The sequence below is a fragment of the Colossoma macropomum genome, unplaced genomic scaffold (assembly GCF_904425465.1).
Source record: "Colossoma macropomum unplaced genomic scaffold, Colossoma_macropomum, whole genome shotgun sequence".
Classification (NCBI taxonomy): domain Eukaryota; kingdom Metazoa; phylum Chordata; class Actinopteri; order Characiformes; family Serrasalmidae; genus Colossoma; species Colossoma macropomum.
The window spans coordinates 8,415,244-8,439,404 of NW_023494793.1; the positions used below are offsets into that span (position 1 = coordinate 8,415,244).

The 24,161-nt window shown below is 38.6% G+C and overlaps 1 protein-coding gene across 1 annotated transcript in view; it reads left to right on the forward strand.

Moving 5' to 3' along the window:
• The window catches only part of slc20a2 (solute carrier family 20 member 2), a 37,980-nt gene extending 13,840 nt beyond the window's left edge, over positions 1-24,140 (forward strand). Inside the window, 12 exon segments of the mRNA XM_036578370.1 lie at positions 3,368-3,941; positions 4,371-4,511; positions 4,807-4,892; positions 5,461-5,557; positions 7,105-7,224; positions 8,798-8,942; positions 8,944-9,008; positions 9,363-9,972; positions 12,768-12,816; positions 12,818-12,954; positions 15,491-15,575; positions 20,020-24,140. Coding sequence (XP_036434263.1) covers positions 3,653-3,941; positions 4,371-4,511; positions 4,807-4,892; positions 5,461-5,557; positions 7,105-7,224; positions 8,798-8,942; positions 8,944-9,008; positions 9,363-9,972; positions 12,768-12,816; positions 12,818-12,954; positions 15,491-15,575; positions 20,020-20,184 — 1,989 coding nt within the window. The 5' untranslated portion in view covers positions 3,368-3,652 and the 3' untranslated portion in view covers positions 20,185-24,140.
• The last annotated feature ends 21 nt before the right edge of the window (positions 24,141-24,161 follow it).

Genomic DNA, 24,161 nt, shown 5'->3' on the forward strand with positions numbered 1-24,161 from the left:
CAAAAAAGTACTAAAGGCATTCAGATAGATTTGTGTTAAAGGGGCAGGCCTACAAGGGGTTTGAATCAGTACGAGTCTATATGTGGGTAAACAGTTTATCACAGTAAGAACAATGGTTCACTTTTGGCATTTAGCATTTAACTTGATGGCAGGATTAAGTGAACAGAAGTATTGCACATTTAATACAAAAGATCAAAACAAAAAGGTCATATTGACTGTCATATTGAGAACTACTTTCCATAACAAGTGCACTTATATTCATTTACATTAACACAGTTTTTGTAAATGCTGTCTGCTGTGACACTGCAGTCTTATCACGTTAAAGACTGCAGAGCTACTGTGACTCTTTCCTGAAATTCAAAACCAATTTGGATTAATTTTCCAATTGTTTATCATACTGTGTACTGCATTGAGGCCTTGAATGTGGTCATATAGTGTAGACCTGGTAATACCCAGCCCTGCTGCCATTGTGAAAGACCCCTTTGTTACATTTGTGAAGACATTGCAGACTGAACTGCATAGGCTGCTAGTGACTCACAGTTATTTTGCGCGCTGCATTGTTTCTTTATGGATGAGCTGTTTTGATGACTCTGCTGTATGTATGTTTGAGAATGTCACAAGGCTTTCTGATCCTTTCAAAGCATGCTTGGAACTGAGACACATGATGTTTATATAGTTTTTGTAACTCACCTGACTCAAACACACAATTAGTTAATGCCTGGAGAATGCATTAGTCTGGCTCTCATACTGTTTACATTTAATTCCCTTTAGACAAAAGGCTTAGTGAGTTGGAAGACTGTGCGGTAGTAATTCCACAAGTTAATTCGTAAGCAATAACAATAAGCAGTAAGTCCTGCGTGCAGCATGAATACCTCTATGTTAAGATATCACGATGGGATTAAAATAATACTGAAACAAAAACTGAATATAGCCTTGATTCACAGATCACTCAGGTTCACCAAGAACTAGGCCATGTGGTGTTGAGTGACCTTCCATTCTTTGGGCACTGTGGCCTCTGTGTTGATGCCTTATGGTTGTTGCAGGAGCTATATTAGAAATAAAAGATTACTGACATTATCTGCTGGAATGTAATCTTATCCCTTAATACATACAGAACTGCTGCAGATCATATGTTATTTTAATGAACAGCAGCACTACACTGTATGTATCAGAAATGGAAATTGTGGTATTGTTTTACTGAACATGGCCTTTAATTACAGACCTTTTGTAAATATTAGCATACGCGAAAATTATTTCTTGGCTGTGGTTTGTTGTTTGGTAAGAACAGTTTAGACATGATCTATAGGTCTTAGGGGGATGCTGCGTTTATCATTTGCAGAGATTTTGACTAGGTGATTTATATCAGATAAATTCAAATAAAAAATTATTGGTGCCTTCAGTAGCATCTATACCACATTTTTCCTTACAATACCATCAAATATCTGCCTATACTGAGTTCAGATACCAGTCATCTATCTAATCTAACTATTCGACAGGTGCTTATAAATCCTGATATTTACACCATTCCCCTTTTTAAATATTTCTTTCCGGTAAAAGCAGCATTCAGTGTCACAAATCAAACATACTAAGCTTGAATGAATAGCATTTACTGGTTGGATAACTTCACATGCTTTCAGAGCCACGAAAAGTCACTGAGCTCAAGTGCTTCATTAAATTTGATGTATTGAAATCCTTGCTGATCATGTCGCCCCTCAATATACTTTTGTTACAGATTTTTCAATGAGCATTATTACTATGTGTTTTGTCGAGCATGATATAATCCCACACCGCTGACATCTACTGATGCGCATGCAAGCATCTCTCATTAATTGATTTCTATTTGTAATACATGTATTGTATTTAAGTGTCAGTGTCTGTGTTGGTACAGCGCTATTCTTAAGTCATTAAACACAATATAAAAAACATTAGTTGAATCACTTATCTGATTAGACTAGACATATAATTAATTTAGGCACTGAAACAGACAGTCTGCGTTAGGCTGATAAAGTTTATTATTCAAACTGTCGGGCTAAGCCAAACTGTGTATTTATCTTGAGAGAGCCTGAGAATGCAAGGAACTTTTGAGATTACTGGGAAGTGTTAGGACCTTTCTCAGGTTAAGGGTGACCAGATATGAAAATGAAAAACAACAAAAGGTTATGGCCCAGTGAGTAATGAATTCATCCAGTGCAAACTGGTTTTGTGGGCATATGGTAGCACCATAGTGCTACTTTGCATTTGATTTTCTAAACAAAATATTTGTTCCTGTGACCTGTAGACGAATACTTTTGGCACAAAGCATTCTGAATCAACAGCGAGTATCCTCCTTTCCGTTTGTTCATGTCGGCACTATAATTTAATTATATTATTAATAATTTAGCTTGATATTAACTTTTAAATTTGACTCAGTTTAACTTCTTATTAGTCAGTTATCTTAATGGCAAAACGTCTGTTTCTACTTATTCCAATTCTTCATTTAATTCCAGTTCTCATAATTATGATATGATTTTCAAAACTATGGAATAAGTGATCCCCAGCTCTGTTATACACTGTAAAAACCAAGAGGTTTTCTACTACAAGGACTGCACTAATTGCATGATACACTAATACAGTAATTCCTAAGTTGGAGAGACCAGTATTATGATACTGATCAATGTATCACAGCCCTAGCTTCTGTTGCCTTATTAAGCCTTGTTAAGGAATCATGGCGGTCTGATGCAGTAAATACCACGGTCTCCCTGTTATGCACTATTGGACCTTTCCATAAACATGATCAGATTGCAGCCAGCACATAGTGGCCCATTTACAGACCTCCTATGTTCCAGTGACTCTGACCCACTAAGAATCTTAGCCTGTAGAATGCAGGAAAACAGGAAGCAGTACAAGTGCAAGCAGGTATTAGGGGCTGCAACTGTGCAGCGCTGCTTAGGCTGCATCACAACTGAATGTACTGCTGGGGCTGAGTTTGAATGCCGAACCTGAAACCCTGCCAAGAAGACAAGTTGAGGTGTTATATTGATATTGATAAGATATGGCTTATAGGTCATTCATGTGTACATTTTTCATACACATGAATGACAAATCTTTGTAAGTAATCTTCAGCCTGTTAGAAATGTGCTGACCGTACTTTTGATCTTCAAAGTTGTTTTTGTGAAAAGGTGCAAAATCTTTTATAATTGTAGGGTTCTTGCTGTTTTAGCTGTCAGTTTAAATTTCTGTGTCCCTCTTTCTGATTTTAAGCTCTTCCCCCACCTGTTGCTCCAGCTTTCTTGCCTTTTACTCCCCTGCAGTCTTTTGGCTGGATAATGCTGTCTTATACACAAATGAATATGCCCTGCAATTATTTCTTTCTTTTTTGTTTTGACAGCTGAAGACTTCTCAGTGGACAGGACACGCAGAGGGCCAAAGAATGGAATGCTCTCTCCTGCCTACATTGCTCACGGCTCCAAAGACTGAGGTTAAACGGCTTAGTTAGCAGTGTGCCTCTCCCCCTAGAACTTGCACAGCCAGGGGAGGAAGAGTGTCAAACAAAAGAGAAGGGGAATTTTTGTTCCTTAAAAAAAGCACAGCACCTTACTTGCGTTTAGTTTAGACTTCTGGAATTATTTATTTTTGGATTGAGTTCTGAACCTGTTTAAGAGCGGCCGCAAAGATGGATTTAGAGTCGTACCTATGGATGGTCATAATTGGCTTCATCATCGCCTTCATCTTGGCGTTTTCAGTGGGAGCCAATGACGTGGCAAACTCTTTTGGCACAGCAGTGGGCTCAGGGGTAGTCACATTGCGCCAAGCCTGCATCCTGGCTTCCATTTTTGAAACCCTGGGCTCCATGCTCCTTGGGGCCAAAGTGGGTGAGACCATTCGGAAGGGGATTATAGACGTCAGCTTGTACAACAACACGGTGCCCACGTTGATGGCAGGAGAGGTCAGCGCCATGGTCGGTAAGTGATTGCTTGCGTTAGATTAAATTTAGGATTACCTAAAATCATAAATTGGGATTAATTCTGAAGATTCGGAGGTTAATTTGTTTTTTTTTCCTTTTCATTGTGCACTGCCAGATACTCAGTGGTAGAGAAAACATATGGTCACATGTTTGTGGGCTGACGGGTACTCGTTTTAGAAGCCAGAGTTACCAGCTGAGGAGTGTTTTTCCAGAGAATGTAGTCTAACAGAATCCTGGAAGTAATATGCTGAGACTGTGATAAGAGAAACATACCACATTTTTGTGTTTATTTTTCTTGTGAATGATTCTTTTTTCACTGTTTAAATCTTTTTAGTAGTTGCAGCATGTGTCTAAGAAACAAGAGGTGAACGCTGTGGCTGGGGGACTCCCTGCATGTTTGAGTTTCTCATATTTTCTCCTTTCTCAGGGTCTGCGGTTTGGCAGCTCATTGCCTCGTTTCTGAAATTGCCCATTTCTGGAACTCATTGTATCGTGGGATCTACTATTGGCTTCTCCATGGTGGCTATTGGCACTCAGGGAGTACAGTGGATGCAGCTGGTCAAAATTGGTATGAACTGTGCTGAGCAGTGTTTGCCCTCATGTTTATTTGTCTTTTTGGACATGCCCTAACTACTGTATAACGTATGTAGTGAGATCATTTTTATTGTACTTAAACTCATTTTAATCGGTGCTTTAAGAGAGAATATAATAGACTATAACAGATAATATAATACATATTTTATTGTGGCATTGGTATTTACCATAACATTGAACTGTGTATTGTAGTCATTGTTGTCTACCTCCTTATGTTTATCTGTAATATTTTGCCATGTGGTTAATGGCAAACCTTCTTTTTGCTTTAGTTGCCTCCTGGTTCATATCCCCTCTGCTGTCAGGCCTCATGTCTGGTCTACTCTTCTTTGTCATCCGATATTTCATTCTTAACAAGGTGAGGTCAGAGTCACAGACTTGCCATTGCACACAACTCACATCATAATTATTTAAGTTCTGAACTTCTCTTTTATGTGATCAGATCCTGAGTGTTACCTTGTATACATGCAGATGGTATCTTGATGAAAAGATTCTTTATCAGTGTAGAATCCCTCTAGGACCATTATCGCTGTGCCATATCTGCATGCTTTTCTGCATAAAACCCAAGTGTGACAGCTGATCTGCACCTTTTTAAAATTTCATTAGACCTTTATAATGTACTTGCCGGTAGAGACTTTTGTCTGTCATAGGTCTGTCCCAGATTGGGAAGGAATTGAGATACCGTTCGAGTGCCCTCATGAAAAAGACTCAAAACGAAGCAGTTTGTATAACTGTGTTTTTCATGTTTGGGATTCTTTAGTCATATCACTTGCCCTATGGCTTATCTGCCTTTCCAGTAATGCTGAGTCACATTAGAAAAAGATTTAAGATAAATTAGACTTGTAGATGAATCCGCCTCCGGTTTCTTTCCAGTATACTTTGTAAGTCACTGTTGAGTAGTGTTTTGAGTTTGTCTCTTCTTGTAGGATGATCCTGTTCCAAATGGCCTCCGTGCTTTGCCCCTCTTTTATGCTTCTACTATTGGCATCAACACTTTCTCCATCATGTACACGGGAGCTCCTTGTGAGTCATCACTCTCCTAAATGAACAGCTAGCTAGAAAATAAGCTTAATCAGATTTAGTGTCTAACACTGTTGTGCAGATGACATTGCTTGTCCATATAAATGATTTGAAGCTTTTTACAAACCAAATTCCAAAAAAGTTGGGACAGTAGGTAAAATACAAATAAAAACAGAAAGCAGTGATTTTATAAATCTCCTACCTGTTTTTTGAACAAAACAGTACAAAGACAAGATACTTTATGTGTTATCAACTTTGTTGTTTTTTTGTAAATATTTGTTAATTCAGAAATTAACGACTGCAACACATTCCGGAAAAGTTGGGACAGGAGCAATTTAAGACTAGGAAAGACTAGGACTGTGAAATGTTCAAAAAACATCTTAAACAGGTGATGCAGTCATGCTTGGGTGTAAAAAGAGTGTCCAGGAAAGGCCTAGTCCTTTATGAGCGAGGATGGGTCAAGCTCACCACTTTGCCAGATATCCAGCCATTTAAAAATAATGTTCCTTAACCAGGGATTGCATGGATTTTGGTATTTCACCCTGTACAGTGCATAATAACATCAGAAGATTCAGGGAATCGTGAGAAATTTCTGTGCGTGAAGGAAAAGGTTAAATCACCTACCCAATGCCTGATCTTTGGAAAAAGGCATTCTTCTGTCATGGATATCACTCATGGGCTCAAATTGTTGTCAGTAAACACCGTCTGTTATAGCTTCCACAAATAAAAGTTAAGACTGTAGGTTTGCTGCGTCACAGCGTCTGTGAAAGCACCATTAACGCAGAACAGATTTCAGAGGAACATATGTCTTTTTCAGGAACCCCCATGGTTATTTCAACATAACAACACAAAGCTACAATTTGTATGTATCTGTATGCCAGTGTTAGTGCAGGTGCAAGTCTGGCCTGTCTACAGACCAGAACTGTCTCCCATTAAACCATGTTGCATTATTAAGCTCAAAATATGACAGCGAAGGCCCTGTATGGTTGTGCAGCTGAAGGCTTGTATAACAGAAGAATGGTAAAAAATTCTACTTTCAAAACAAGATTAGTTGGGCTCTTTAGTTCCCAAACAATTATGAAGTGCTGTTAAAAGGAAACATGATGTAACACAGAGGTAAACATGCTTCTGTCCCAACTTTTTTGGAATATGCTGGCATCAAATTCGGGATGAGCATATATTTACAAAACAATAAAGTTCATAAAGTAAACCTTCACATTTGGTGTTTTTTTTTTGTTTTTTTTGTCCTGCTTCCAAATTAATACAGGTCAAATAGAATTTACTAATCACTGATTTCTGTTTTATTACAATTTTACACACTGTCCCACATTTTTGGATTTTTAGATAATATAAATATGTTGTATTAGTTGCTTGAAAAAGCATTTCAGATAGCTTCATAGAAACTTTTAAAAGGTAAAAACTGACCCATTTGATGAAAGGACTACCCATTTTACTGAATGCAGTGTGTTATGTATATACAGATTAAGAGTTCATGTCAGGTTTGCCTGCTATTCCCTTTCATTTTAAACCCTGTCTTTATGCACCTGCAGTGCTGGGCCTGGAGCTGCTTCCAGTGTGGGCCATCGCTCTCATCACCCTGGCCGGATCTCTGGTTTGTGCTGCCCTGGTCTGGATCTTCGTGTGCCCCTGGATGAGAAGAAAAATAGCGAGTAAGTTCCGTTCTTTTAATCACCCATTTTAAAGCAAGCTAATTCCAGCAGCTAATGTTAGGCTATTCATGTACTGGTCCTTTCCAAACACTATTTGCTTGCCTCTGCTGAATGATAATTTGATTGTCTGCAGATTTATCATTGACCACATTGTCAAAGTCACAAGTCAAGTATGTTTACACGTTACTGCAGTCTGTGCTCGCAGCGCCATTATGTTTTGGCCATTGTGAATGGGTTATTATTCCTGATCTAGCTTTGGAAAACCACAGAGCTTTGACTCAGCATGACGCGTCTTCGCCAGTTCAGGAGGAAGAGAGATTTGCTTAACATCTGCTGCTCCGCCGGGGTGCCGTGCAGTGGAGCATCCATCTTTCGCTGGCTGTGACTTATGGCCTCATGTTGATGCTTAACCGGTGCCGAGAAGATCACAAAGCAAATAAACTCTCAAGCTGTTTATTTGGATGTCTCACTGTTTTCTGAGTTTCAGTGAGTCGCATGTATCTTGCTGTATGGTCGCAGATATTTTTTTTTGTCTTTGCTAAGTTGATAGCACAAGGAATGTTGTGCTTTGGCTGCAGCTGTGAGATGGCTGGGATCAATAAAGCATTGAGTTCACTAGTATTTTTTTTTCCTCAAAGCACTGCTGTCACTGACATGGCTTTCGTAACAGTGTCTGATTTTGTTGGAGGACATTGCATTGTCCGTTACTTGAAAGGTTTGGAATAACCCTTTTATGTACATAAACTTATCAAGTTCTGTACATAAAACAACACTCAACATGTTGAAATTTCTTTTATGCCCTGCACCGTATTGAAATGAAATAGTTTGAGCATCGATCCTGAATGAATTTAGCTACATATTTCATGACTGTTACACTGTATGTCCAAAAGTTTGTAGACATCTGCTGTGTCTTCCAAAATCAAGGATCCCATCTGCTGCAGTAAAAGCTCTACTCTTCTTGGAAGGCTTTACTTTGCTGTGAGCATTTGATTGTGTCTGATTGCATCACAAAAGCGTTTAATTGTGCTTCGTCATTCCACAGAATGCAATTCCACTGCTCCACAGCCCAATCATGGGGGCTTTATACCCCTCTAGCCAATGCTTGACATTGGGCATGGTGACCTTAGGTTCAGCAATAAGCTGTGTCAAAAATATCTTAATGTAGCTAAATTCACTAATTAGAAGGGGTGACTTCATAACTTTGGACATACAGTGTATATGAAATACTGTTAACAAATGAACAAAGTGCTCCAATTACATTTTTGTTCAACTGCTTGAGAACGTGGGCACTTTATTTGAGATGTAGGCGTGTAAATGAATAGACGTCATGGCTTCTTTTCTAAGGATTATCCTTGTTTAATGGGATTATGCTTGTTTGATGTATATAGTGCAGTGTACATGAATCCTTGCGTTTTCACCATCCTGACACACCAAAAAAAAAGTCCTGAACACTCTATCCACTCCTCCCCGAAGCCTGCTTACAGCCTTGTCTTTGCTCAGCAAATCACACCCCTGGTTAGAACTGAGGAATGCTGTGGTCTTTGTTCATCATTTTCTTTTCATCCATGTCCAGGTCGGCTGAAGAAAGAGCATGTTCTCTCGCGCATCTCTGACGAGAGTCTAGATAAGATCCCAGAGGAGGAAGAGGAGGCTCCAGTGTTTAAAGAGCTTCCAGGAGCAAAGGGCAATGATGACGCTGAACTGCCCCTTAACTGGGGAATCCACTGGGGAGTTGAACAGTCTGGCCAACGGAGGCACCGTCCTTCCTAATGGCAGGGTGTATGGTGAGTTTAGTGACGGTTGGGGTCCATTTCCTATAAATTCCCATAACATCTGTCTTTCTTCACTGTTACTGTAACCCCCTATTGTTGGGTATCTTTCATTTTATTTTATGCAATAGTTATTTATATTTGAAACTTAATTCTCACACTAGGGGCATGTTCACATTACTGCAAAGAAAATACAGCAGAAAGAAAAATAAATGTGAAAGCCATACTAATATTCTTATAGCCTCTCACTGTTAAATAAATAAATAAATAAAATAATAAAAAAATAATAATACTCCAAACATTTACATGTTTGGAAAAAAATACAGCTCTATACTTTTATGGTATTTACACCTCATTGTATCCCATCAGGCCGCACTCACTCTATGACCAACGGCTGCCTGAAGTCGCCTGTGTCCAATGGAAGCTTCAGCTTTGATGGACATGTTCGCAGCGACGGTCAGGTCTACCACACTGTGCATAAGGACTCAGGCCTCTACAAAGATCTGCTGCACAAGATCCACGTAGGCCGCCTGGAAGACGAGCGCGCCAACTCACGGCCTGACAACAACTACCGGGTCCTGCGACGCAACAACAGTTATACGTGCTACACAGCAGCCATTTGTGGTATGCCTGTGCAGCCTCTCATGCGCTCTGAGTCCAGTGCCCCACCACCGGAGGACAGCGAGAAACTGGTGGGCGACAGCGTCTTCTACTCTAAGAAGCGCCTGCGCTACGACAGCTACTCAAGCTACTGCAATGCAGTGGCCGAGGCTGAGATTGAGGCTGAGGAGGGTGGAGTGGACGTGAAGTTGGGTGCTGAGAAACATGAGCCAACGCCCCCTGCTGGAGGGGCACTGGAGGACTGCGCTGATGAGGATAAGGAGGAGACGGACAAGCCCCAGGTCTTCCTGCTCTTCCATTTCCTTCAGATCCTCACTGCCTGCTTCGGTTCTTTTGCGCATGGTGGCAACGATGTCAGGTAGACCAGTCTGCATGTTTTTTGCTGCCTTGAGCTTCACTTTACTCTGCCAGTAGTTTCCATTTCTCATCATATGTCCTAGTACCTCAATAATGATTCAGTAACGATAATGATTGACGATTATTGTGTACATTTCCGAATACTCAATTTTAAGTCTGAACAATACTGAAGAAAACTAAAAGTGTCTGATTTAAGATAAAATTGCATCTAATTTGAGAGAACTGAACCATGAACATTGCAATCCAATTCCACACTGCAGATAGGACTGAACGATTTGGTTGTGATTTTTCTGACCAGTATTGCAATTCAAATGCGATGATTTTTGATAAATTAACCTTTTTAAGGTTTGAACACTGAATGTAATTTGCCAGACAGTTCATGGGTTATTACATTATATTTCCTTAATTTAAACTTAAGGAAATGTTGAATATTTTGGACATAATTGTTTAGTCTGGATTGCAGAGGACATGTGATCTCTTCATATTTAGATATACTTTTCTTCAAACTCTTCCCTTTAATTACTCTCAACAACACTGAAAATCGCTAGCTAGCCAGCTGTCTCTACTGTCACACTGTTTTTGTTTTTACAAGAAAATGGCTGGGCTTCTTCTCCATCCTGGTCTAGTGAATAAATACACTGTATCAGTCTGAACTTAAATGGAGACCTTTAAAAAGCATGAACCATTTTGAATGCTTTGCCCTGGTGTCTTCAAAAGTTAATCAATGAACAGCACATTCCATACCATTTTTGTGTGCTCAGAACAATCCCTCCATGCGATTTTGCGCCACAAGATCTGGCTCATGACTCTATAATTGATCTGGCATTTATTCAGAATGTTAAGAACCAAGTCAGACATAGCCACGGGTGTAAGTTAATCTGCTGCTTGTGTGTTTTGCCTACAAAACTGCTTTTCACAGTTGAACAAAGTTCTAAATCTTAAATCCTCTGAATTCTTGGTATAGGTCACGTTAATTGATTCCAGTCATATTTCTGTGTAGAGGAGAGTGGTGCACAACCTAATGCATTTTGGTTTTTGCTAAATATTTTTAAAATGAACAACATAAATGTTTTTGAGCAAAATTTATAATATTTTTAAACAAACAACCTACACATCTTTGCTACAAACTAAATGGAAATTTTGTTCCTACAGTTCAAACCAGTGCAAACCAGTAGGCAGGGTTATCTGTAACAGATGAAGGGGCCAGTTGTAACAGTAGCTAAAGAGTCTGGTAAATAGTCTGCTAAGTACTAAGAATAAATTCAGTACAGTTCTATGATGTTTTAACCAAATGAGCTTTCTGACCTAAATACATAAAAATAAATCAAAATATGTATCAGCGAAAAGAGGCTGTGTCCAAAGTGGCAAAACTAATTTGGACCATAAAGTGGAACAGCAAATATCAACACAAAATAGTAGAATTATATTTTAAATACATGACATCTGTAGTAAATCTTTAATTAATTTGTGCAGAAAAAAACATTTGGTGACTGTTCTGAATTTATTTGGGCGGATATGGACTCATTGTTTAGGAAGCTTAGTTGTAACACTATGTTAAAACTAACCCCACCATGTGGAGGCTGTACTTCAGCCTGGCTAGCTCAAAATGGTGGTATATTACTGACATCAAGAAGACAGTTGAAACAAAATAGGTGTAAATTCTGTGACAACTCAGCAATTGACAAACACTTATGATGGGAAAAATTATGGTATACAAACAGTCTTCAGGGTGAATGCCAAGAAATTGCTGTCACAATTCACAGATGAGTTTGGGAATATGAGGACATGGGCATGTTCTACTTGAACCTGTTTAACCACATAAAAAATGTGACATTTTACCCTGTGTTAGTTTGTGCCCCGCACTACCCTATGTGATCAAATGTACTCTAATATTCTTTTATTATTTGCTGAAATTAAGTGTTTTATTTCATCTTTATGTGGAATTAATCAAACAACATTTTAATCTATTAAATAAAAATATGTGTTTAATCAATTTTTAAATTGTATTTAAAAATAATGTATTTTTATTAAACAATTTATTTGGCACTTTTAATAGCAGCGGTAATTGCAGTGATTTCAAGTAATTCAGTAGGTTATGCAGAGTTGATTTAATAAAGGGCCTGTATCATGTAAAATCAGGTTTTTCCTTACTTTTTTGGAATAAAAGAGTTTGATGTAGTATGTAAACATTGTTAAAGTTTCAAAATGTACCTTCCACTCCCCAGATCATACAGCTCACGTATAGAAACTAAGCTTTTAACTATTTCAGTTTAGCCTTGCCAATTTATGCTGAAGTTATAAAGAGTACAGAGCAGCCAATTCACATATAGCGCTCTTAAAGTTCCCAGTAACAAAAACAGCCTGTTTAACTCTAAGGGATAAAGAGAGATTTAACAATGTTCATGTAAACATAAATTATGACTGTTTTTGGTTCATAAACCCACACAAGTGTTATGAGTGGACTTCAGGGAGAAGAACGTAAGATATGGGCCCCTTAGTTTTATATTTTGTATTTTAGTGGTGCTTATCTGACCATTTTGATCTTCTATAAAGCAAGCAGTAATTGGCAGATAAATATTCATTGATGGGACAAAAATCTATTTGGCTCATAGATAATAAAACATGATTAAATATAATTAAGCATGCAGAATGATTACTCTGTAATCGGTTTGATATGCACTTAATGTTTAGTGTACACAACTCTGTTGGCAGTATGTAAATGTAAACAAATGTGGCAAATGTAAATAGTTTAGTGGTATTGAGCTGTTCTAAATCTTAGCTTTTCTCTCTGTGCAGTAATGCCATCGGTCCCTTGGTGGCTCTCTGGATGATCTATGAGCAGGGTGGGAGTGATGCAGGACTCGACCACTCCCGTGTGGCTGCTGTTCTATGGTGGCGTGGGCATCTGTGCTGGTCTGTGGGTGTGGGGCCGCCGCGTCATCCAAACCATGGGCAAAGACCTCACCCCCATCACCCCCTCCAGGTGAGATCAGGCTCCTGAAAGGGCCGCATGCCTACTGTGCATGAGGAATCTACCAGGGCCTCTTGATGCATGCATATGATATATTTACTAGATTTTTAGTGCTCTATATTTCTCAACATGCCAGTATTTGATTTATGAACCTGCATGTATCTTATTTATTTATTTATTTATTTATTTATTTATTCATTCATTCATTTATTCACTCACTCCCTCTTTTTTTTAAATATGGCATTATACTTTCGTTTTCTCGGTGAAGATTGAAATTATAGCTTTCTTTTATATATACTGCACTTTTATTCCCTTAAAAAAAAACACCATTCCTGGATGAACCTCCAGTCATAATGCTAAGTTACAATTATGCCTCTGTCCCGCTCCAAATCCCAGCGTCTTTCTGGAGTTGTATGTTACAGAAATGGAGCACTCGCCTCGCCAACTGGGTCAGTGCTGTTTATCTCCCATTAAAATCTCAGCAGATTAGAACTGTAAAGCTTACATTTGGGTTCTTGCTCACAGTCCCTCTTTGTGTTGGCCACAAAATGAGTTACATGGCAGCAAGCAACTGTGGCATGAACTCAACTTAATAGGATGTTGGAGCAAGGACAGCTCTTATGCAAAGAGACTTATCACTATTTGTTCCCCCCTCACCAAACCAACCACGTCTGCTAAATTTAGCATGACACTTGCACATAGAACCTTTATGACCTTGTGCTCTTATAGTGACAAGACAAACAGTTCAAAACAGAACATACTATGCAAACGCAAGCACTGGTTATGATAACAGGAACGTGGCCTACCATTTATGCTGTTACCAAAAACCCAGTTAATATATACTAAAAAAACCTTCTTTTCGCGTAGTGAACAAATAAAGCAGCCTGTTGAGCCATATGAGAAAGTATCTGAGCTGTTCTGTCACAGCAGGGTTTTCTAAGACTTTCCACAGTTTCTTGGGAGTCTTCACTGATCTCAGTATCAAGACAAGGAGATCAACACTCCAACTGTGCTGGATATTATTACAACACCACTGCTCAACACACTCACACCTTAAGAATGGAAGTTTTTTGTTGTTAGGGAGGTATGACGGGGTCTCTCTCTCTCAACATACCAGCTAATTGGGTATCTCGTGATTGTAGCAGGGAGTTTATCAATGCTGTGTAGATCTAGTCTGCATATAACATGAGGCAGCAGAGAATCTGTTCATTTCAGTGGGTTGCTAAATCCCAGCACATTAAGTACAACTTAGACTTAGAAGCTGACATTTTTGTGCCAAAGGCCAATAAAACCCAGCACTGATTTTCGGGCCACGTCCTAAGCCCTGTTTGACATTTTGAATATTTGTCCAGGGCAAATATGATCATGGTTTATTCAGACACGCAAAGTTCCAAGATTCATCATAGTCAATGCTGCTGTAATTATTTAGCCATAAATATTTGTTTTTGTTTCCAACAGTGGCAACTTGGCTAATATTATTATTTGAACCTTCCAGTGATCTGAGCAATGGATTTGACGTGGGTGAACACCTGTATTTTCTGTTATTGGTATTTGAGCCCAAATTTCTCTTACAAACAGTGGGGTCCAAATGTCTGAGACCACATTGTCTTTTTCTTCATACACACACAGAACGTTTTAGAATTTTCAAAAATGTGAAACAAAAGTTGTGGCAAGTGAAACAAAGAAGAAATATTCTGCATTATTCCTAGGTCACTAATTATGCAAATTTGTCCCAGTTGTCCATGCCAGCTGGAGTGCCCACTGAAATTTAAGCAAAAGAGGGACTTACAGGATATTAAGAAATTCTGAAATTCATAAAATTAATTTCATAATATAATATGTAATGAAACTTCATATTTAATTAGAAAGGAATGCAATATAGAAAGAGTTTTACTAGTGGTCTCAGACTTTTGGACCCTACTGTAAGTTATAATACCTTAAATACTGTTAGTTTTCCTAGAAAATATCAAGAAATGTAAAAGAATGCAATAAAAAAAATAAATGTAATAAATAAAATTGTTTCTAAACCAAAACATTCTTTAAGACATAAACCAACAAATATCAAGCACTGATATGCATTCTTGGATTTTTTTATTAATGTTCCCTTAAACCCTTCATGAGTGAGATAGAGAAAGAGAGAGAGAGAAAGAGAGAGACCAAGAGAGAGAGAGAGAAAGAGAGATCAAGGTGAAGAGTAAAAAAAAGCAGTGTGAGAGTTTACTCAAATAAGGCAGTAAAAGATACTTATTCATATAAATAATTTATGCCGTTATTCTGACAGTTGTTTTCAAATACCCAGACTTTGACACTCTCCTCACAGACACATCTAATATGTCCATCAAATGTAGAAAAACACAACTCTGCACTTGCTGCCCATCTCGTCATAAGCACAATGTCTTTGACGCTCAGTTTTGCATGCCCTAAATGCTCTGCTCCAGGTTTGCATGCTGGGTGCATGAACCTCTCCCTCTGGATTGCATGCGTTGCCAGTGCTGGTCTTAATAAAGGTATGACTTTATAAAATGATCTCTTGTTGCCCTCCCCGCAGTGGATTCACTATTGAGCTGGCTTCGGCGCTCACTGTTGTGCTGGCGTCCAATATCGGACTCCCAATCAGTACCACACACTGCAAGGTAAAAACTGACTCAGGTGACGGCTGGCCGCTTCCACAGGTTACTGTGTACCTAGAGAGAAGAGAGTGTGAGCTTCCTGCTTTCCGAGGAATTCTGAGGTGCTGCTTATTCCCGGCTATCAATTACACTACTAATAATGTAATCTTAGGGTTGTTTAGATTAAAAATAATCAAGAAATCATAGCTTTTAAAAAGGCCCCAAATAATAAAATCAACTTAACAGAACCATAACAAATCGTACATATCCTTTCAAAAATTGTAAAATACTTTATTGGAAAAAGATAAAGAGGAAACCCTTAGAAATGCCATCAGTATGTGGCATAAATCCATCAGGCTCTGTTTCTTACAGTAAGACACACCAGTATAAGAATATAAAATATGCATCGTCATTCAGCCGAATAACCACTGTGAAGGAACATTAGTGAAAAAGTTCAATTTAAATTAGTATTTTTTTTAATTGAGTTTTGTTCAAGAAATTCTAGTAACATTCTCATCAGACATGGCACTGCTTTTTATGAGCCTTAGGCGCTCGGCAAAAATCAGGTTGTCCGATCTTAATGCAATCCCTGCCGTCCTACTTCTGACACCACCCGTCTGGAAATTGTTTCCGATAACTATCACCCAGCTGAACTGCACACAAATGTCAATGGGACAAAGTCACGTTCCACATAATTGAAAGCAGCCTCTCAGCTTGGGTAAAGCAGCCCTCTCACACCCTCTGGAAAGGAGGACAAGAGCTCCCTCCTCCCCTCTAAAACAAAGAGTCGGTGCATACGGAGTCAAAGAGCTTGCGGCAGTCTCTTTGAAAGTGTCGTCCTGTGCGGTGCCCCCACCACTCTTCCTCTCTCTCTCTGTTCCCATGGCATGGTGCTTTGTATTTGTGGTGTCTGTATGCTTGGGTCACCCGGTGTCTGCTCCATACTGTCTCTTACATATCTCTCTGTTGTCTGTGTTTCCGTGTCCTTCTTTATCTTTGTCTCTTCACAGTGGATTTTGCATTGAAGTAATGAGTGCTCTAACAGTGCTTGTTGCCTCAAATGTGGGCGTTCCCATAAGCTCCACCCACTGCAAGGTACCGAAGCTGTTGTAAGGAAACTTTGGTAGAGTTAAGCCCCACCCAATAGCTTTATTAGCATAATCACAGAAAAGCTGATCACCTCTCACTCCTGCAACCATGTGAAATCAAGATTGTAGCTTTTGATTTCATGTGCAATACATCCCTGAGTTTCAGCTGCTTATAGTCTAAAAGCCCATAGAATTCCAGTTACCACTGGATCTGTTTAGAAGAAAACTGCAATCTCATAATTACTACATAAGTAATTACACATTAACCCCATTTTAATTGACATTGACATTTCAGAGCTGTACTTTACTGTACTACTGGGAAACGCTTTGTTATAATCATTCATTGCAAGTGTTTACTACTCACATGTCAGATTAAGTATTAGGTCAAGGAAAACACAGAGGTAAGGAGACTTCAGGTAATAACATCATGCCCACTCACCCTCACCAAATTCATATCTCCACACAGAAAGTATGTTTTCATTTGCTTTCTGTTCTATTAATGAAAAATACTAACATCTAAATTCTTCTCTTCCTCTTTGAGTACCATATAATGGCTTTTTGGGGGCTTCATCATATTTGAGTCCTCACTTAGGAATAGGCTATTAGAGGAAGTAGAGAGCTTTAGGGGAACGAAGAGGGACAATTAGACTTGTACGTCTAGTTCCAAATGGACCCTTTCCCCCCAGGACTCTCTTTGTACATCTGCAGAAGGCTGGATGGGTTTTAATCGTACCATTTCCTCTACTGAGAGGGCCCATTTAGCATTCTCAGGTGTAAACAGAGAACGTATGGCTGTGTGTTGAAATTAGAAGTGTTATAGCATGACTTTGCTTATTTGGCTTACATGAATAGTGTCATGTATATTTGAAGCCTGCAAAATGTGAAGTGTGGTGATGAATAGGTCCATGTTTTTTTCCAGTCGTCATCAACAGCTGACCAAAAGTAAACGTACACACTTGTGAGGAGCCTGAAGGTTACATTTTCATCTCATTTTGACAGTGGCAGATGCTTTCAGTATACAAAGGCTGCTTACTGGCTTGTAAGTCGTGGCATTCGTAAGGGCTTCATCTCCACCAGGTAGTGGTGCCAACCATAATGGACATCTCCTGAGCTCCACATACCGCTTCAGTTTGGCTTAATTTAACTATTCATGCCTGCTTGGCGTGAAGCCAGCATTGGATGCTGAATTGGCCAAAGTATAAAAGTTTTTCTAAGCCTCAAACTCCATTTATCCTGTAGTCCTTTTATAGATGAAGTCTCCTGGCTGTTGTTGACTCACTGTTGTTTGACTCTTACTCCAGATTTAGCCCCCCCGGCTGGAGGCTTGAGTTACACTGACCGTATAAGAACAGCCAAATCATTCCCTTAGCTAGCGGCCCAGCTGTCTACCGGGCACCTGACACCAACAGCATGTATGGAGATGTTACTCCTCACGCTGCCTCTGTTACGCTTCCCTCTTTGAGGGCGGCAGTGATATATTCCTGTAGAACTGCAGGGAGAAACAGGTTAAGAAACAATGGCCTACACAGATAATGTAATATGACTAAGAAAATTAACCCTTGCTGTGGAAATAGGAAAAGAATAGGTGTGTAAAAAGGTCTGTAATTAACACAATAATGGCACAAAGGGGTCTCTTTTATTATATGTATTATTACACATTGTAGTACAATACACATTATACATATTAAGAAATATAATAATACATATTATTATTATTATTATTGTTATTATTATGTCACATACTATAAAGATATTTTACTGTTTTCATTAAATAAAGTTAAACCTTGCTGACGTAGTCACTGTCCACGCTTTGCCCACATATAAGGTCTTTCAAGGACAAATAAGGTCTTTCAACTGTTGTGAGGTTGGACAAGCTTTACAGTGGCAAAAATCCCAGTCAGCCTAATGAATTTCAGCTGGAGTTTTGATTTTCTACATCATGTTGAGTTTCCATTTAAAAATGCTTTGCTACCAAACTGGACTGTGGTGTTGTAGCTAATTAAAACTAAGGTGGTCGGAAAAGCCAATGAATTTGCCATCAGCTTTATTATGTGACAAAAAAATGATCTGACATGGGGTGCCATCTTTTTAAATTATTTTTCAACATTAACTCTAGGAAATTATGCAGTTAACCATTCAGAAATATGTGTTACGCCACCTCAGGAACTTTAAAGATTTTTACAAGGTTTCTTTGCTGAGAGTGCTCTAAAGTACTTACAGGATTGAGTTTTTTTGCATAGAATTAGCAAATACACAAGATGTGGTTAACTAATATAAGGTCATTCTAATTATTTACTTTATTTTCCAATTTAATAACTTACTTTTAACTTAGAATTTAGGTAATGTTCAAAGTGATCTGGTGAGTCAATATCACAGTTTCACTAAAAATAAAAAAGAGAAACAAGGAAATGTACTTTACTTCTTCCCGTATTCTGAAAGGAAATTAGGAAGATGCAAATTCGTTGAACATGTCAAATACTGAATATGTCACGTGCAATATTTCAGATGTTTTATGTGGTTGAATGTGTTACAGTGGTAACAGTGGTAACAGTGTTGAGTGAATGTTAAGTTACACTAACTGAAATGTACATTTTTCATAACCTGTAATGGATGACTCATGTTCTAATGATTGTATTTCAAGGTAAGGTGTAGTATAGTGTGCTGGAACAGGCTAAAAATTACTGTTTTCTAAGTGCTGTTGATAGGTTTTATTAATATTTTCAGTTATTTATCTGAAACAATGATAATTAATCTGTGTTTAAAATGTCTTTACATGCATGTTCCAACCAGCCATTTCATTAAGTACGCCTTCTTGTACCTACACTCAATTTTATAACAATACCTGTTCTGTGGTGTTCCTGTGGGGGTCCTGACCATTGAATAACAGAGTAAAAGGGGGTTATCGAAGAATGCACAGAAATAGATGGACCACATTCTGTAACTGTAGAACTGCAAAGTGCACCTGTATGCTAAGATCTGAGAAAATGGACAAAGAGTGTAGATACTAGGAGGTGTGTATGTAAATGTAATATCACTGGGGCACAAATGGTACCCAAATAATGGAGTTACCCCTGTCATAAAGGTGTGACCTTCAACACACATGCAAAATAAATATTATTTGAAATGAATAACACTCTAAATTGAATATCCCTAAATATACGCTACAGGTTCTCATTAGGTTGAATGAGATTATAGCCAGCGTTCTGTAAAGCTTATTTAACTTTGCAACAGCTACTATGACAAAATGCAATTAGACCCTTTTGTATGCTTTTACTAATCTAGTTTTCTCTGTCCTGCAGCTTAATATGTTGATATTGTGAGGTGTGTTCAGTGCTTCTGCTGATTGTTCTATGTGTGTGTGTGTCTGTGTGCGCGTCCAGGTGGGCTCGGTGGTGGCCGTGGGCTGGCTCCGCTCCCGGAAGGCCGTGGACTGGCGTCTGTTTCGCAACATCTTCCTGGCCTGGTTTGTCACGGTCCCTGTAGCAGGCCTGTTCAGTGCTGCTGTCATGGCCCTGTTCGTCTACGGCATCCTGCCTTTCGTATGAGAGGGAGCACAAGGGATAGAGAGAATGTATAATGAGGCGATGGGGGCAAAGGCAAGAAAAAAAAATCAGTAGACCGAAAGATGGTAAGATGAGTAGAGAGATTGAAATAGAGTTGATGGAGATGAGGAGATGGCCGGGGGGGGGGGAGTGTTTAAAAGCTGCCTGGGGAGCATCCAGAATTTTCTGACGTAATGTTCTTTGTTTTATCTACAAGTATTTATTTTCTTTTTCTTTTTTTTCAGTTTTAGCTGTTGTAATGTTAGCAGAAACAGTATGTCTCATGAAGCAGTGCATTTCATTATCAAAAAAAAAATGTCTCTAAACCTGTGGGCATGCAGGCAGAGTTTGCTCACGGTCAAGGCTGTGTCTACATGGTCAAACGGTCAGATGCGCACATATGAACAGGCACGCACACAAGAAGTGCATGTATTCTTAAATGACCACTCACAATATCATTACACAAGAAAAGAGGGCTCATAAAGCAACATATGGCAGAGCGTAATCAATCTGCTACATTAAATGACCTATGGGCCTGTTTCAGGCTTTATTTGGTCTGCACCATACTGGATGTATATCATATACCGTATACACTGAAATGCAAAAACTGTTCAATTTTTAAGTAAACTGTAAAAAAACTGTCCAGGCCATGCAAATAATACACTGCAATAACTGCTGTATCTGATTGAGCTATGATTTAAGGTCCCTAAAATCAGCTAAGTGTAAATACTGTGTCATACAAGTTTGCATACCTCAACCTCAACCAGCTCTCTGCCATCCAAAAGCAAAGCTAGTGAGTGAGTCAAAATAAAAGTGGAGAGTGGAGTAAAACACTAAGAATCAGATTTTAATCATCATTATGGGGTAAATAAAACCCCTTTTATATTTATTCAGACATTTCCGTAAGCTTTTTTAAAATAGAAGTAATAAGAAGGATATCACACTTAATTATGTATGCTAACATTTCTACTGTACATATTTTCCATGATGGACTTTGGATACATTTTTATTTGCTCTTCCTGTCTCGATGTCTCTTAATATTATAGAAGCTTCAGTGCTGGGCCGGAGTATTGACAGATACGAAGCTTTGACAGAGTCATAAACTACTGGAGATCAATACAAAGAAATGATAATGAAAATATCACAAGACTATAATGTTTCAAACAAATCAAAAATAATTTTTTTTATGATAATTCTCTGGCTAAAGCTCATATTTAAACCAAATGTACCCCCCCCCAACTCCCTCTTAGCAAGGCATTTCCTACTCACTGGAACTGGGGGGAAATCTTAATACTGCACATATCTGTGATCAGCTGAACATGAATGCTAAATATCGTACTTTACAAGAAGTCTAAAATGATTTTGGACGTAAGACACTGTAAATTGTCCAAAACAAGACCTGCCAATGTGTTTTTTCTAATATAAGAGCTATTAAAATTGACTTTCTTCTGGGGTGTCAAGAACCATGACTTATACAGTAGAGGTGTCTCAATAATTCACTTAGCTCTTCGTAGAAATGTTTTACCAAAGACTTCAATTGCAATTGGAAGCTTTTTTTAGTCTCCCATTCATCCCTTTTTAAGGTTATTTGAGAAATCTGTTTATCTGTGCTGATTTACAAGAATGCTTTTAACGGTTCTGGTAAATATTAAATACAACATTGTAAACAAAACAATATCCAGAAGTATATTAAAATGCCAGTAGACCCCATTAATAAAAATAATGCCAAGATAATGCCTATACGTGCAGCTACAGCCAAAACCTACTTAACAGCACACAGTGCTGTCCCATTGCACAAACACACGCACACACTCACATACACAACCACCATCACTACACCAGCATTCGCACGTACTCTTTTAATAAGGCAGTGTTAGACACTCTGTGGATAAATATGGCCTCCAGTGCACAAATGTGGTGAATTACATTAACACTACAGTGTCACTTGATGTAATCCCACTGTTTCTCCATGCAAAGTCCTGAATACATGCAGCTGATAACACACTGAGACACCTCAGCAATATCATTCGTCAGACAGGACCGTGTGCAGACATTGTGTTGAATCTGCTGTTGCAGCGCTACAAATGGATCGAGAAAGGAAGAGTTTGGTTGATTTTTGACTGTGAGAGCATGTTTTAGAACCTTTGGTCAGAACGCGGCCATGCGGACACAGCATGTGTGGTCAGATGAGGTCAACATATCAATAGGTCATTGTCGATGGTTACTGGTCGTTCAGTTCTGTTTCAGTTGTTTGCTTAGCCAGGTGTGGCTGATGTTGACATTAGGACGGTGGTTTGAAAGACACCTTAATACTCTGCCTCTGGATAGTCACCAGATTTGTACAACGTGTGGCTTTGAACCAATGCAAAGTGTTAACTTTTTTTTTTTCCTTGTGTGTGTATTATACTTTTTGTTTTTATCTTTCATCATGAACAAATCTATGCTTCAATGGCCATTTGCCTTGTAATATTGTGCTTTACTGTTTGTCAGATACAGTAACTTCAGTACTGTGGTGTTTACATTGTCATATTGTAGAAATAACTCATTACAGTTGCCTAAAAATGTCAATGAAAGACAAACTATTAACTACAAATGAAGTAAGAAATAACCAGGAATAGTGCAAGGTGTCTCATGTCCTTTCATGTTTTAGTTTGTAGCGGTGTGAAATATGATCATGTGTTACTCGTACACCGCTGCACTTAGAAAAAAAAGGAATAATAAAACTGTACATGATGGGTGTGATTTAAAAAAATTAAATCAATAGATATATAAATTTCATTCAAACTATATTTTTCTACATATCTGAGTTTTACCTTGAGTGCTGACTTTTGTCATGGAGAGTGAACTGGGCTCGAACAAGTCCTGTTAGACATTTATGTGATGTTGAGAAATGGATCTAAAATATGTCCTGATCTAATGGTTTCTTGATTAATGCAATATATAACAGAATAATTCAGGTAAGGGTTTTAACAGACTAAAAACACTGAGGGATACTTTGAGAGATTCCATATATCCATTGATTCTTTTGCCCAGGGAATTCTCTCCTTTGTTTGAGAGAGCGAGAGAGTGGTTGCTAATTGTTCAAATTCAGCGATGTTCATGATTATTTTTGGAAAGTAAAGGATAAAAAAATACTTTGTAATTTTGTTTCCCTGCATTGCAATAGTAAGTTGCCAGATAGAACCTCCACAGCAGTGGCGTTACCATTGTTTAGACAGATGGGAACACAGCGAGGTTTTTCACCAGACCTGTCACTCTTACAAACCAGCCGGTGACATTACCTGCTTTTCGGCAGTTGCTCTTTCTATTGCTGGCATATTTATGTGTATATAGTGAAACTTCATACGGCCAATGTCTCTCAGAGTATGCAGTAGCATGCGCGGCCACAGGAGGGTAGCATTTAACTAAAAACAGATCCCTCACTTAGGACAAAAGTGCCAATGGCTATGCTTCGTGGAGCTTCATAGAAAACTTGCAAAACCCTTCTGAAAATCAGTAAATCATTGTGGTTATGAACAAACCTGATATGAATTCAACCTATCAGTATACAGTATCACATCAGTGGATTTTTTGTGCAAGGAAACCATCTAGTTAATGGTGTAGGGAAAAAGGTGAAGGTTCCAGTTTTCTTCTTGGCAGCATATCAACATTCTCCCTTAGTGGATGTACTGATTGCGTTTATTTTCTATGTTCTCATCTGCATTTAAAACTAGACAGAATGTAGCCTACTCCTTTGCTGGCCTGCTGACGCCTGCTATGTGTTGTCTCTGTACTGCCATGCTGTTAGTGCCATGCTGTAAACTGTCTGGTACCCTCTTAAGACAAGGCTGTAGACCTAACAATACTACCCTTAACTGCATATGTACTGTATTATTGTTTTATTTCTTTTGCATTTTTTGTGAGAGTTGTCTGCATTTTAACTAATTAAATTATGGGAATTAAAATTACAAAGAATAACAGAACTGTGTATGATCTGTTTC